The 15849-nt window shown below is 40.5% G+C and overlaps 1 protein-coding gene across 2 annotated transcripts in view; it reads left to right on the top strand.

Annotated features, from left to right (window-relative positions):
* Positions 1 to 15580, top strand: part of Tmtc2 (transmembrane O-mannosyltransferase targeting cadherins 2) — a 388535-nt gene extending 372955 nt beyond the window's left edge. Inside the window, exon 11 of one of the 2 annotated variants that reach the window (XR_015048464.1) lies at positions 12988 to 13188. Coding sequence is in view for 1 of the 2 variants with exons in the window: in XM_021174328.2 (XP_021029987.1) it covers positions 12988 to 13167 (180 nt within the window). In the remaining variant the exon portion in view is untranslated. Of the gene's footprint in view, positions 1 to 12987 lie in introns of both variants that reach the window. The other variant, XM_021174328.2, reaches the window with a different exon arrangement.
* Positions 15581 to 15849: the final 269 nt, after the last annotated feature.

Raw genomic sequence — 15849 nt, 5'->3', positions numbered from 1 at the left:
AGTGAGGAGACAACCTCAAATACTAATCAATCAAAACGATATATGGGTACACGCATGGCAAAATGGCATTTCATGTTGGATGATGAGTGGCTGGGCTATACAACATGCAAAAGGTTTGCATTTGCTTTGCATACACACACAGAAATGGGTATAATGTGCCCTTGGATGAGAACTGTCCATTTCAAGACAGTGCTTCTGTTTTGAAGGTGTTCAAGAATAAAGCACTGATGTAGCCAGGGCCTTCAGTTGTGTTAAGAAGGTTCCATTAATTAGATGTGGGTTCATGGTCTTTGTTAGGGACTTTGAAATTTTTGTAATACACACATACACACACACACACACATAAAACAAAAGGCATAAGATTTGACTCATCCTTATTTGACTCTGCCACTCACTATCTGGTCAGTTAGCTATTTTTTAATGTCAGAGTAATTGTATAATGTAGAAGGTTTTTTTAAGGGATTAAGGATTAAAACCATGAAAGAGAAAAAAATATGGGTGTAAGGGTCTCCCTTGTTTCTCTGGCTTTTTTTTTTTTTCCTAGTTGTTGCTAGCATCAAACTCAAAGCTGCACATAGCACATAGGCTAGGCAAACAAATCTATTGTTGACCTATACCACGAACTTCTCAGGGAAAAGATTTAAGAGATACTTTTAAGGTCCATTTATACAAACTTAACAATTAAATATGATGTGTTTAGATATATAGGAGGCAGGGATCAAGGCTGCTATATCAGGATTGTGGTTTGGGGTTAGACTGTTAAGCACACCAGTTGGGCAAAACAGGACTAACAATAACTGCAAGACTGAAGAATATAGTGTATCTGGTATTATTTCAGTCCACATTATGCTTTTCTGTAAGATGTATATTAAAATCACTAGTATGTTCTTTCCAATATTGTTTCTTAAACTGTTTATGCCAGTAATTTTTTAACATAATGGCACAGTTGTTTTTCATGTTAATTTTGATGAGTAAGCAATTTCAGCCAAATACATTTGAATGGCAGTATGTAGCCCTCATTCAGTTATTTGGTAACTTTTTTTTTTCTTTTATTTTTTTTAATGAGATATTTTCTTCATTTACATTTCAAGTGCTATCCCCTTTCTTAGTTTCCTCTCTGAAAGTCCCCTATACACCCACCCCGCCCTGCTCCCCACCCACCCACTCCCACTTCCTGGCCCTGGCATTCCCCTGTACTGGGGCATATAATCTTTGCAAGACCAAGGGCCTCTCCTCCCATTGATGGCCGACTAGGACATCCTCTGCTACATATGCAACTAGAGACACAAGCTCTGGGGGGTACTGGTTAGTTCATATCGTTGTTCCACCTATAGGGTTGCAGATCCCTTCAGCTCCTTGGGTACTTTCTCTAGCTCCTTCATTAGGAGCCCTGTGTTCCATCCAATAGATGACTGTGAGCATCCACTTCTGTATTTGCCAGGCACTAGCATAGCTTCACAAGAGGTAACTATTTTTAAAAAGGGTGAGTATCCACTAATAATCTTTAACTATGTAAATTTATTCATTTGAAAATTATATTCAGAGGGAAAGTTGAAGGTGAGGCTCTTGGAAACATTCCTCTGGTGCACAGTATATGAGTTAGGAGGAGACCATTCCCCTGGCAGGCTTTCTCTTTCAAATGGTATCTGGTTCCCATAACAGTAAACTATCCCACTCTATAAATAGTTTCAGCAATATGAGCAGATCTTTGGAAAGGAATCAATAAAACAGATTGGAAATAAAGACATTTAATAGGTAGAAATATCGGTTACTATATTCTATTTTCATCTTCCCATAGATGCTTCTGTGAGAGAGGAGTAGCCACAGGGTCTGATGGAATATATACCACGTAGTGTTTTTCTTCCTCTGGAACTTCCAAGGACTCTCCAGACTTCTATATTTTAGCCCTTGTATTAGTCAGGGTTCTCTAGAGTCACAGAACTTATGGATAGTCTCTATATAGTAAAAGAATTTATTGATGACTTACAGTCGGCAGCCCAATTCCCAACAATGGTTCAGTCACAGCTGTGAATGGAAGTCCAAGGATCTAGCAGTTACTCAGTCTCACACGGCAAGCAGGTGAAGGAGCAAGAGCTAGACTCCCTTCTTCCAATGTCCTTATATTGTCTCCAGCAGAAGGTGTAGCCCAGATTAAAGGTGTGTTCCACCACACCTTTAATCCCAGATGAAAGGTGTAGCCCAGATTAAATCTCCTTAAACTAGGAGATTTAATCTTCTGGAATCCATAGCCACTATGTCTCAAGATCTCCATACCAAGATCCAGATAAGGATCTCCAAGCCTCCAGATAAGGGTCACTGGTGAGCCTTCCAATTCTGGATTGTAGTTCATTCCAAATATAGTCAAGTTGACAACCAAGAATAGCCACTACAATCCACCCCTTGTCAACTTGACACAAATAATATCCCATGTTTACATGAAACAATAACAAGGTTGTGAATACGCCTAACATGATATAACTATCCCTCGTACAATCGCAAACGCATTTGTAAATTTACAGTGGGGCATTCATATTACTTTATAATCCTCGTTTCTGCAACTGGTTACGTGGCCTTAATTGATATTTATAACTACCTTCCTCTACTACCCATTCTGTATTTCCTTCACCTTCGGCCAGCACCTCAGCAGGTCTTGGCTCTTTTCCTGGAGGATTGACCCATACCTTCATTCCTGATGGGTCTGCGTCCTTTGTCATCCTGCTTGGATTAGGCTGTTGTAGTTTCCCATTGACTTTAATCACAGGACATGGTAGTACTAGGAGACGCCCTAAGGGATCTCCTACACTCCAGACATAATCTTGCTTACCTCCATTGTGAAGAGGTAATCCAATTTCCCCATGGTAGTCTGGATCTATCACTCCTCCTAACACGGTTATTCCTTTTTTAGCCTGTTGGTTTAAGGGCATTAGAAGCCCAAAATGACCAGGGGGAAGTCTGAGCTTCCAATTCAATGGAATGTTTGTTGTAGCTCCTGGTAGGAGCACTCCCCTCTCTGGAGCTAAAACTTCTAAGCCAGCAGAACCTAGAGTTATGGGGACAGGAAGCAAAAATTTTCCTAGAGGGTCATTAGGAGTGATAGTAAGTGGAACTATTCCCTTTTCCACCCCTTGATTCCTGGACCCATGAATCCTGGCTATGGGTGAAACTGTACCATATATGGAGCGCTGATTCAAAGCATATACTGCCTTCTGAAGAACTCTACCCCAGCCTTCCAAGCTGTTACCACCTAATTGGCGCTGTAACTGCGTCTTCAAAAGGCCATTCCATCTTTCTATCAGGCCAGCTGCTTCAGGATGATGGGGAATGTGGTAAGACCAGTGAATTCCATGATCGTGGGCCCACTGTCGTACTTCTCTGGCTGTGAAATGAGTTCCTTGGTCAGAAGCAATACTGTGTGGAATACCATGACGATAGATAAGGCATTCTGTCAGTCCATGAATGGTGGTTTTAGCAGAGGCCTTACGTGCAGGAAAGGCAAATCCATAACCAGAATAAGTATCTACTCCAGTAAGAACAAAACGCTGTCCTTTCCATGAAGGAAGTGGTCCAATGTAGTCAACCTGCCACCAGGTTGCTGGCTGGTCACCTCAAGGAATGGTGCCATATCTGGGGCTCAGTGTTGGTTTCTGCTGTTGGCAGATCTGGCAATCAGCAGCAGCTGTAGCCAGGTCAGCCTTGGTGAGTGGAAGCCCGTGTTGCTGAGCCCAAGCATAACCTCCATCTCGACCACCATGGCCACTTTGTTCATGTGCCCATTGAGCAATGACAGGGATGGCTGGGGAGAGAGGCTGACTGTCCACAGAACGGGTCATCTTATCCACTTGATTATTGAACTCCTCCTCGGCTGAAGTCACCTTTTGGTGAGCATTTACATGGGACACAAATATCTTCACATCCTTTGCCCATTTGGAGAGTTCTATCCACATACTTCTTCCCCAGATGTCTTTTTTACCAATTTTCCAATTGTGATCTTTCCAAGTCCCTGACCATCCAGCCAATCCATTGGCTACAGCCCATGAGTCAGTGAATAATCGTACATCTGGCCATTTCTTCTTGCAAACAAACTGTAATACCATGTGTACTGCCCGAAGTTCTGCCCACTGTGAAGATTTCCCTTCACCTGTGTCTTTCAGAGTTGTCCCAGAAAGGGGTTGTAATGCTGCAGCTGTCCACTTCTGGGTGGTGCCTGCATAACGTGCAGAGCCATCAGTAAACCAGGCCCTAGTCTTTTCCTCTTCAGTCAGTTGATCATAGGGAACACCCCATGAGGCTATAGGCGCATGCTTGGCAGCAGATGGCATTGTAACAGGAGTAGAAACCATAGGCATTTGAGCAACTTCTTCATGTAACTTGCTTGTGCCTTCAGGACCTGCTCTGGCCCGATCACGTATATACCACTTCCATTTGATAATAGACTGCTGCTGTGCGCATCCCACTTTATGACTTGCAGGGTCTGATAGTACCCAGCTCATAATGGGTAATTCAGGTCGCATAGTAACTTGGTGTCCTATTGTCAAACGTTCAGTTTCCACTAAGGCCCAATAGCAGGCCAAGAGCTGTTTTTCAAAGGGAGAATAGTTGTCTGCAGATGATGGTAGAGCTTTGCTCCAAAATCCCAAAGGTCTTTTCTGTGATTCACCTACAGGGGCCTGCCAGAGGCTCCAAACAGCATCTCTATCAGCCACAGACACCTCAAGTACCATCGGGTCTGCTGGGTCATATGGTCCAAGTGGTAGAGCAGCCTGCACAGCAGCCTGGACCTGTTGAAGGGCCTTCTCCTGTTCCAGGCCCCACACAAAGCTAGCGGCTTTCCGAGTCACTTGATAAATAGGCCTAAGTAACACACCCAAGTGAGGGATGTGTTGTCTCCAGAATCCAAATAGCCCCACTAAACGTTGTGCTTCTTTCTTGGTTGTAGGAGGGGCCAGGTGCAATAACTTATCTTTCACCTTAGAAGGAATATCTCTGCATGCCCCACACCACTGGACTCCTAAGAATTTCACTGAGGTAGATGGTCCTTGAATTTTGGTTGGATTTATTTCCCATCCTCTGATACGCATATGTGTTACCAATGAGTCCAAAGTGGTTGCTACTTCCCGCTCACTTGGTCCAATCAGCATAATGTCATCAATATAGTGCACCAATGTGATATTTTGTGGAATATCCAAACGATCAAGATCCCTTCTAACTAAATTATGACACAGGGCAGGAGAGTTAATATATCCTTGAGGCAAAACTGTGAAGGTATACTGTTGGCCTTGCCAACTGAAAGCAAATTGCTTCTGGTGGTCCTTATGGACAGGTACTGAGAAGAAGGCATTTGCCAGATCAATAGCCGCATACCAGGTGCCAGGAGATGTGTTAATTTGCTCAAGTAACGAAACTACATCTGGTACAGCAGCTGCAATTGGAGTTACTACCTGATTTAGTTTTTGATAATCAACTGTCATTCTCCATGATCCATCTGTTTTCTGCACTGGCCAGATAGGAGAGTTAAATGGAGATGTGGTGGGAACCACCACCCCTGCATCTTTCAAGTCCTTGATAGTGGCAGTAATTTCTGCAATGCCTCCAGGAATACGATACTGTTTTTGATTCACTATTTTCTTTGGCAGAGGCAACTCTAAAGGCTTCCATTTTGCCTTTCCAACCATAATAGCCCTCACTCTACAGTTCAGGGAACCAATATGAGAATTCTGCCAGTTTCTGAGTATATCTATCCCAATTATACATTCTGGAACTGGGGAAATCACCACAGGATGTGTCCGGGGACCTACTGGACCTACTGTAAGTCGGACATCAGTCAAAACTCCATTAATCACCTGCCCTCCATAGGCCCCTACTTTAACTGGAGGGCCACAATGTTTCTTGGGATCTCCTGGGATCAGTGTCAACTCAGAACCAGTATCCAGCAGACCCCGAAAAGTCTGATTATTTCCTTTTCCCCAGTGTACAGTTACCCTTGTAAAAGGCCGTAGGTCCCTCTGGGGAAGAACTGGAGAAAGGGTAACAGCAAAACCTTTGGGTGTCTTATCAGGATCCTTCCTCAGGGGAACCTGGCCACCCCTTCATTCAAGGGGTTCCGGATCTGCAAACTGGCTCAAGTCTGGAAATTGATTCACTGGCCGAGATTGCTGTTTACCACGATCTAATGTAGCCTTTCTTTCATTTGTTTGAGAATTTTTTTGTTTATACAAATCAAACAAATATGCAGTAGGCTTCTTATGTATTTCATTCCTGGAAACACCATGATTGACTAGCCAGTACCAAAGGTCCAAGCGAGTCATGCCATTATAAATTTCACCTTTCCTGTGCTGACCGTTACTGGGTCTGTCATTATAAACATTCTTTTGCCTACGCTGTCCATTATAATAACTAGGATCACCTTGTCTCCGGCGATTCAATGCTGCCACCTGGCCCTTGTTACCTCGGAATCCAACTAAACCCAGTGAATTTAATTCATCTAATTGAGCAGAAGCATCTCCAATGCTAAGATCTGGCACAAGGAAAAGGGAAAGAACAAAACCCTTCAAATGTGCTGGTGCCCCTCTCACCAATTTGCGTCTTATAGAGCTGGTGAAGGGCATATCTTCTGGACCTTCCCATTGTGGACAATTAGGCTTTACACAATATATCCACTCTAGCATTGCAATTTCCCTAAGTCTTAAAATCCCTTCATCAACACTAAGCCATGGAATATCAGGCATCTCCAAGTCATTTCCAGTAGGCCATCTTTTGATAAACACCTCAGCCAACCATTCAAACAAACTTTTGACACCTTTTTTAACCATGCGAGCTTCCGTATTAAACCTCGAATCTCTACTCAGAGGGCCCATGTCAATAAACTCAGCCTGCTCTAGTTTTATGTTCCTTCCACCCTTATCCCACACCCTTAAAATCCATTCCCACACATATTCACCAGGTTGCTGTTTGAATGAATTAGCAAACTCATTAAGCTCCTTAGTAGTGTAGCGAATTTCCTCATGGACTACACTTTCTACCTCCCCTCTAGGAGCCTGTTTTGCTTTGAGTCTGGTTACAGGTCTAGAAGAAACTATTGGTGGGCCTTGAGAAACATCAGTAGTGAAAGTCATTGCTGGTTTATCAGACTCTGCAAAATTAATTTCCTCATGTGGGGAAGGCATTATTTCAAGGGGTGGGGCTGAGGGTACTATTTCCTCAGGTGGGGCAAACCCTTGAGAATCTGAAGATTCAAAATTCTCAGCTTCAACATGGTCTTCCCACACATCCCCGTCCCAAGTTATAGGATCCCATTCTTTGCCAATTAGTGCCCTTACTTTAACTGTCGACACATTCTGAGGCTGAGACTTAAATTTTCGCTGTAGTTCAGCCAACCTTACAATGAGGGTTTCAGTTTGATTTTCTGCAACTTGAGCTCTATTGCTGCAAGAGAGAAGATTCTCTTCAAGGACACACTTAGCAACTTTTAGATCGTTTACTTGTGTCTGGAGCCTTTCGATTTTATCACACAACTCCTTCCTTTCATTCATCATTTTTTCCCCAGATACTAAGAGCAGCCAGCCAGTAAAATCATTTTCTGATTTTTTCCCCATCTTGTAGAAAGCTTTGTGCACTGAATCACCTAATTCATTAAGAAAATCAAGGGCATTAGCTTCTTTAAGTTTGAAATATAGTTTCAACCATGGGTCTTCAAAATTCTCTGAGCTCCCAGGAGGGAGAGAATCTAGAGAGGTTTCAGTAGTTGAAAGTGCTGGTGGCTCAACAAGCCAATTCCAGTATTTTAAAAGATTCATCCTTGTACTTCTGTTACTCTAGAACCACTCCTGGTACCAAATTCTGTATTAGTCAGGGTTCTCTAGAGTCACAGAACTTATGGATAGTCTCTATATAGTAAAAGAATTTATTGATGACTTACAGTCGGCAGCCCAATTCCCAACAATGGTTCAGTCACAGCTGTGAATGGAAGTCCAAGGATCTAGCAGTTACTCAGTCTCACACGGCAAGCAGGTGAAGGAGCAAGAGCTAGACTCCCTTCTTCCAATGTCCTTATATTGTCTCCAGCAGAAGGTGTAGCCCAGATTAAAGGTGTGTTCCACCACACCTTTAATCCCAGATGAAAGGTGTAGCCCAGATTAAATCTCCTTAAACTAGGAGATTTAATCTTCTGGAATCCATAGCCACTATGTCTCAAGATCTCCATACCAAGATCCAGATAAGGATCTCCAAGCCTCCAGATAAGGGTCACTGGTGAGCCTTCCAATTCTGGATTGTAGTTCATTCCAAATATAGTCAAGTTGACAACCAAGAATAGCCACTACAGCCCTGTTCCCAAAAGAATCCAAAAATTCCCAAGTCTGTATCCATTCACAACAGCACTATTTTTCCTTTAGAAGTTTCTTTCCAACATTATGGGATGTGACAGAAAAAGTCAACTCCTGTTCCCAAAGAACGCTTAAGTTTTTGAGCTTGTACTACACTCAGACCTCCACAATCTTGCTGCCATTGCTCTAACCTACCCCCAGTAGATATCCATCATTTTAATTTCCTCCTCCAACATAAGAGAATCAAGCCAAAGACCACAGTAAAATAACAAGGCACAACTCTCTAGAGACTTGAGAAAGATGTCACATGCTGCCTCCACATGGCTGCCAGTTTATCCCAATTGATGTAACACATCTGTCATCTTCAAGGAAACAAACGATGTCTGGTCCACTCTTCTAGCCTGCAAAGAAGGAGGTGGTCTCATTTTGTTGTATTAAGCCAGGAGCCCTGTGTTACAGGGCTGTAAGCTGCTGTCTGCCATGGATAACACATTGAAATTTTCATCGGCTGTCTTCAATAAAGACCATGTGTGTATGAGGGAAGACACTGGCACTTGTGTTTATGTGTCTCATCCCAACCCATGGGTTGCAGATGGCAGAGAGCAAAGCCACCAGTACATAATAGGACGGATGTATTAGTTAGGGTTTTACTGCTGTGAACAGACACTATGACCAAGGCAAGTCTTATAAAAAAAACATTTAATTGGGGCTGGCTTACAGGTTCAGAGGTTCAGTCCATTATCATCAAGGTGGGAGCATGGCAGTATCCAGGCAGGCATGGCGCAGGAGGAGCTGAGAGTTCTATGTCTTCATCCAAAGGCTGCTAGTGGAAGACTGACTTCCAGGCAACTAGGGTGAGGATCTTATACCCACACCCACAGTGACACACCCATTCCAACCAGGCCACACCTTCAGATGGTGCCACTCCCTGGTCCAAGGATATACAAACCATCACAACGGACTTCCACCCTAAATTCTTGCATTCACTTCCATAGCTAAAGAGCCTTGCAGGCTGTTTAGACACCCATCACACGCTGTCTTCACAGCCTTTCTTTCTGTCTCCTAGCATTTAATCATTTACAGCTCTGTTAATAAAATTTCATCTGGACATTTACTGTCTTAAGTAATTATATGACCAAAAGGAGAGTTCTACTTTACAAGAGGATAGATAATATGATCTGACATACTCTGATCTACAGGCTCTACCTATTCTAAGCAATTTCTTTGTAAAAAGCTATAAGATGATAGCATCTTTGATCTAGAAGTGACCTTGACAACAGCACTTCTAGTATTTTTGTGGGAATAAAAAGAACCTGAGGACCTAGTTAAAATTCACATTCTGACATGAGTGGGGTCTGAAATTCTCATCTCCTGCCCTGCATTGAGGTGCTGCCAGGAGTATTTTCTGAACTTAGATGTGTGGCTAGAAGGCCAGAAGTTCTCAGGACAGTGGCCATATATTAATCCTCACAGCCACAGCTCTGGTAGGTGTATGTGACAGGCTTTGGAAAATAAACCATGTCTGTTAACATATGTTTTTTTTAAACAAAGACTTAAACATTTATTTATGTCCAAGTCACTGTTGATGCTTTGAAAGCGGGTACTTAAGGTGCCAATATCCATTACTTCAATGATGTTTTAGCAGAACACATTGTACATTTCATTGTTTGCCATTATCTCAGAGAAGCTATAGGGTGTTGTAAGCAGTATTCTATACAGATTTTTAAATTTCTAAAGTAATTTCCCTAATAAAAGTGGTATTTACATTCATTGCAAAATGTTATAATGATAAATAAATATGTAACCACCTAAAGTATGGATGTTCTTAGATATGCATATACCTAGTTTTACACATTTTTATTCTTTACAGAAAGCAGTTAACAAATAGGAATGAATTTCCTTGAGGTCTACCATCCCACATTAACTTCATAGTATCGAATTAGTATTATTTTTATTTAAAAGAGTAGCACTTCCTTTGTATGTTTTCTTACAATAATACTAAATACTAATATTTTATTTAGCAACTGGTGATAGGAAGATTATTCCTAAGAGAGCCTTGGGCTCTAGTTTTGAGAAACAATAATACAGTAATGTGTGTAACTTGGTTGTTGTACTTCCCCACCCAGTTTTTATTTCCATCCCTGAGAGGAACAACCTGGAAAGAGTAGAAAGTTAGTACAGGCCCAAGCAGTCCAGAAGGCCTGGTGCATGTTGTTGAACACACTTGGAAGGAGATTTTGGTTCGCAGTTTTGAAGTGATAAGGCAAAGTAGGGAAAGAAAGGGAAAAGGCAATGTGATTTCATTCTCAGATAATCGTTTTAGAAACTAACTAGATGAAGCAAATTCTTCTGTCATCAAACTTAGACAAGAATTGTGATCCCAAGACAACACCCAACCTGTCCAGATATGCATTTCTTCTTTGTGGTAGAGCTGGCGTGTGAACCTAGGCCATTTGAATGCTTAATCCATGAGTGTCTAGATAAGCTTTGTCTATTGCAGTTTGATGCATACACCCTATAGGTAGAGACATATTGGTAACACAGTAATTGAGGAAATAAAGGCTGTCCCACAGAGCCATCTGGTTTCTCTCAGCCCAGTTCCTGGGCTTCTCCTACTTCTGGTTAACAAGGAATGGCTGCCAACAGTGATTTCTCCTTCCCATATTTAGCATCTCTAGTAGTTGAGGCTCTGAATACATGTATACCAAAGTTTAGGAGCTGTGTTAGTGACAGTCATGCTAAGCACTGTGATGAGTCATAATTCAGAAATATGTTCAGGCATCAGAGGAGCTCCGGGTAATATTGGTGGTGTGATAGCAGGATTCCTGTACACGATGATGTAGGCGGTGTTAATTTGGTTTCCAGTGTAGCACTTGACATTGCCATACAATTTAGAGCTGGGTAGATTTGAATTAGTGTTTAAAGTTAGAATTTTACCATCTGTATTTTTTTTCTTCGTAAGTATTAAGTCATTCTAAGTCAGGCAAAGCTTATATTTGTGATATAATTTGGAGGGAAATAAGAATGTAGAAAAGCTTGAAAAGAATGGCTAGCAGTTTAGAATTTAAGAGAATTTTGATGTGTATTCAGAGATGTTCCCTAGCCACTGAACTAAAAATTATGAAAATTACCAGGAAGCATTTAATAGAATAGAAAAAGCTGACCATGGTATTTGCAGTGTCTACTTTGTGAAGGTATTCTGCCACAGGCTTTTCTAGGAACATTCAGAAATTGGGATACAGGGCTCTTAGGCCATGTCACCAAGGTCAGGATGGTTAAGAACTCAAACCCAGATCTCTTAAGCTTGAAACCTGATCATGCTTTTCCCTTTAGTTGGTTTTACATGATTCTACTCTTTGGCTCAGAAGTAATTGTTTTTACAGTAAACAGTAGGATCAATTGAATTCAGCTAAAAAATGCATACATTATAAAAATACTAAATCATAGAATGATTTGACATTATCTTTGGTTTCTGTGTGGAGTGAAGGACAATTAATGGCGGATACTATCTGCAAAAATGAATTCATAATCATAGCATATAAACAATGTTTATCTGATATATGGACTATGCATTTATGTAGCTGCCAAAAAGTTTGCTTCCTATTAACAAGAGCCTTCTAAGGATGGGACACAAACAGGGATGCAGTTTCTCTTTGTAGATAGAAAGCAAAATATTTTTCCCAATCACAATATACTTTCATGAACAGGTATATGAGAATTTGGAGACAAAAATTCTCATAGTAATCTATGGTTACCATAATTTTTTAAAAAATCTTTCTGAATCTTTTACATGACAATTTTATATTTTACTTGCCACAGTGACTAAAATGATGTGTTATTTAGGTTTTTTTTCATTCTTCCTTAAGTATTTTTCAACAAGTAGTATAAAATGGATTTATTGAAGTTACGTTTTCCTATGCCATATCTTTAATCTGGTTTGGTACTGTTTTCCTTGGTATATTTATATAAACATTCAGCATTAGGAGAATCTAACCATTTAAAAATTTTAAACATGCTGGTCTTGTCTTGCCAGGAAATATTTTAGTTTAGGTTTCAGAATGATGTTAAATTTAAATTTAATTTTTTTCAGGGCTTTCATTCTGAAATGATTAGTAAATCCCATAGCCTAATGTTTATACACAGAAAGCCTAGAATATAGCTAAGAAGACAAAACATGGACATAGATAACTTCACTTTGCACTCAGATTTCTCACTTTTGAGGTACATTTTTTGTTCGTTGGCTTTGCTCAGATAAACAAGGTTTCCATGCTATAAATGTTTTCTGTTTTGTTGCATTGGGAATAAGGTTCAAACCTTGAGTTTCAGGCACGGCAGGTACACACTCTGTCACTAAGCTATACTTGTTTCTCCCCCAAAACAGGTTGTCTGGGATATCCAGTCTTTTATGTATATATGCATTTCCATTAAAGAAAATTAAAAAAAAAAAGCACATTTCCTAACTGCCTATCCTAATCCTATTTAAAGTACATATCTACTGTTTGAAGATGGGCATACTTCCTGCCTCTATTTCTATAAATTGGTAAATTACTTCTGTCAGATGCCTCTAAACATGGGAATCGTGCCTGAGAGATTGAGGACTTTTGTCCTCCATGAAGGAGCTCTTGCAATGGCCTCTTTATCACTCACTTCCTCTCTCTTCTTCCAGTACCCTGCTGCTCTCATGAACCTAGGGGCCATTCTGCATCTCAATGGGCGACTGCAGAAGGCTGAGGCCAACTACCTGAGGGCCCTGCAACTCAAGCCAGATGATGTTATCACTCAGTCTAATCTCCGCAAGCTGTGGAACATCATGGAAAAGCAAGGTTTGAAGACCTCCAAGACCTGACACATGAGAACTCCCCTCCTCCTCCTCCGCTTGTCAGAGCTGGCTTCATTAACAGACAGAACTTCCCAGGAATGAGTGCTGTGAGAAAAGCTCAAGGGCCATTTCAAGCCCAGGACAAAGGTCACCATGGTTACTGCCACTGCTGGGAGAATCCACTTGCTATGGGCACAGCCCTTAACACCAAAAAGGGGAACATTGAGACCCTCTGGGAGGGTGTAACTGTTACCCATAGACTGTAAACCAGAGCACCTAAGAGGATTTCAGAGAGTTCCTAGAAAGTAGAGGGATCTCATTTGCAGATGTCCACTTTGGAGGGAGAATTTGAAATTATATTGTTCCTTAAACACTGTGAGAGGAAGTCAGAGAGCCCACCCAGCCACAGTGAACTCTTAAGGGGGTGATTAACACATAGTGTAAATCCTCAGTGAGCCACCGGTTGTCCTTATGCTGCTGCCTTCCCTCTTTGGGACAGCCTGCTTATTGATTGCTGAAGCTAATCCAACTTTGGTTTTAACAGCGTGTCGGGATCTGTCAGAATCTCCAGTTGTTTCCTGGCTCGTGCACATAAACATTTTATGGTTTGAATGTCCTAGGCTTCCTAGTGTTGAGCATCATTTGTCTGTCATGTCTCAAAACGAATGTGTGGAGAAGAGCTAACCACTCGTAGAGGTGATATGAGAGGACTTAGGGTGGCCTTGGGTGTGTGTCACAAAGGCATTTTCATTTCGATATTGTCAGTATTGTCTCCAGTGCTGTTTAGTAGATCTCATTATATTAATTTTTTTGAAATTATCTTCTATGATGTCTATCCCTGGTTACTATACATGTTGTTCACTAAGGCTGAAAAAAAAATGGGGATATTATAAGTGTTCCAGTTCTTGTAACTAATCATGACTATCTATGACACAGTCCTCGGTGCTTCCTAGCCAATGGTCACTATAATAAGCCAATGCAGGGTAAGTACATAAGGATTGTTGCCAACGACTTTGTGTTTTGGAAAGAGCTGATATGAAATACCCTTTGTGTCCTTGCATACCTAAACACCAGTGCGGATAAATCCTGGAGGTCTGTCTCATTTTGCTCTTCCTGAAAGATATCAAAAATAAATTATTTTAAGATGCCATGGAGTAAGCATCAGCCTGAATATATCTCCATCGTCTGCCAAATGCTTTTCTCAGTTAAAAGATATTTTCTCATAGAAAACTGAGCATTTTATTTCCTCACCTGCTATTAGGCATTTCAGTGATCATTTTATAAGTTAAAAGCTATAAATGAAACAAAGAAAAAAAACCATTTTTTAACATTTTTGCCTTGTACTCAAACTTTACTACTAAAAATTAAATTCCCAGAATACCAGTCTATTAGCAACCTCTTTGTAGAGAAATTAATGATTCTGTACCCAACATATTTATTTATTTATTATCCAGCCATAGCAAAATAACAAAAACAAGACAAAAAAGATTTGCTAAACCAGTTATTTGCTTTTTCTCCTTCCCTTCTATACTCCATGTATATATATATATGTATATGATCAGTAATTCCATTAAAATGAAGCTGGTCATGAAAAAAATTCTATGTTTTCTCCCTATATTATATATTATGTCATGTATCGATTACAGTGGATAAAGAACTTGAGGTAGGACTCCAATGACATTAGTTTCTATGAGAGAACAGATGTAGTGAGAGTTTTAATGGGGTTTATGAGAAGGTCCTCTTTAAAGTGTATATTACTCTGTAAACATTTCACTCAAGGGCCAGAAGTTAAAGTATAACTAAATCGCTGTGTTGTCAGAATAATATTTAACATTAACAAGAACAAACCCATGGTCAAACCAAAAAATAGTGGGTTGAAGTATACATTTCATTTTCTAATGCATTGGCAATTCGGATGACAAAGAAATTTAATATAAGGCTGTAGAGATAAATTCAGTGTCTAACCTTTTTTTAATTTATTTAAATAGTTGTGGCATTCTAGTCTTTACATTTTATGTCTGTCTTGTTACTGTTCCTTCTTTCCAACACTTGTTTTCTGTAGGTTCACTGAATGCACAATAGTCACATTTCACATGACTCAACTCCCAAGTGGTGTTAATCATTGGGCCTGTGTCATAAAATGCATGGATCTTTAATACCTACATGTCCCTGACACTTTTCACTACAGGGCTGGACTTAGTAACTGACCAACTCGGGGGGGGAGGGGGGACTGGGGTATTAAAACATGATCAAAATGTCTCTGCTCAGGGATTTATGGTGGATCATTGCAGACAGTGCTAAAAATGTAGAGCACAAGACAAGTTTACTAAATTAAAATTTTATTTTTTGAAAAACTGTTATTTGTATAAATTATCAAGATTTGTAGGCTTTCCTTTTGTAGAAATAATTGTTTTATGTGCCAGAGAATTTCAATTTTGTTTTAAACAATAAAGCATTGATAACAAATATGTTGTGTGGCCCTTCTTTAGAACTTTTCTAGAACAACAGTGCTTAAACTCTGGCAACATTTTGTTTTGCGTTGTATGAGAGTTCACTAGGTTGAGTTGAAACGTGTAGCCCTTCTCTCCCCTCAACCTCTGTCTTAGGGTTTCATTGCTACAAAGAGACACTATGACCATGGCAACTCTTTGAAAGGAAAATATTTAATTCAGTCTGATGTACAGTTTCAGAGGTTTATCTATTATCATA

The sequence above is a fragment of the Mus caroli genome, unplaced genomic scaffold, assembly GCF_978045245.1.
Source record: "Mus caroli unplaced genomic scaffold, Mus_caroli_1 scaffold_9, whole genome shotgun sequence".
Classification (NCBI taxonomy): domain Eukaryota; kingdom Metazoa; phylum Chordata; class Mammalia; order Rodentia; family Muridae; genus Mus; species Mus caroli.
The sequence above is the reverse complement of the archived record's forward strand: the minus strand, read 5'-3'. Positions and strand labels throughout refer to the sequence as shown.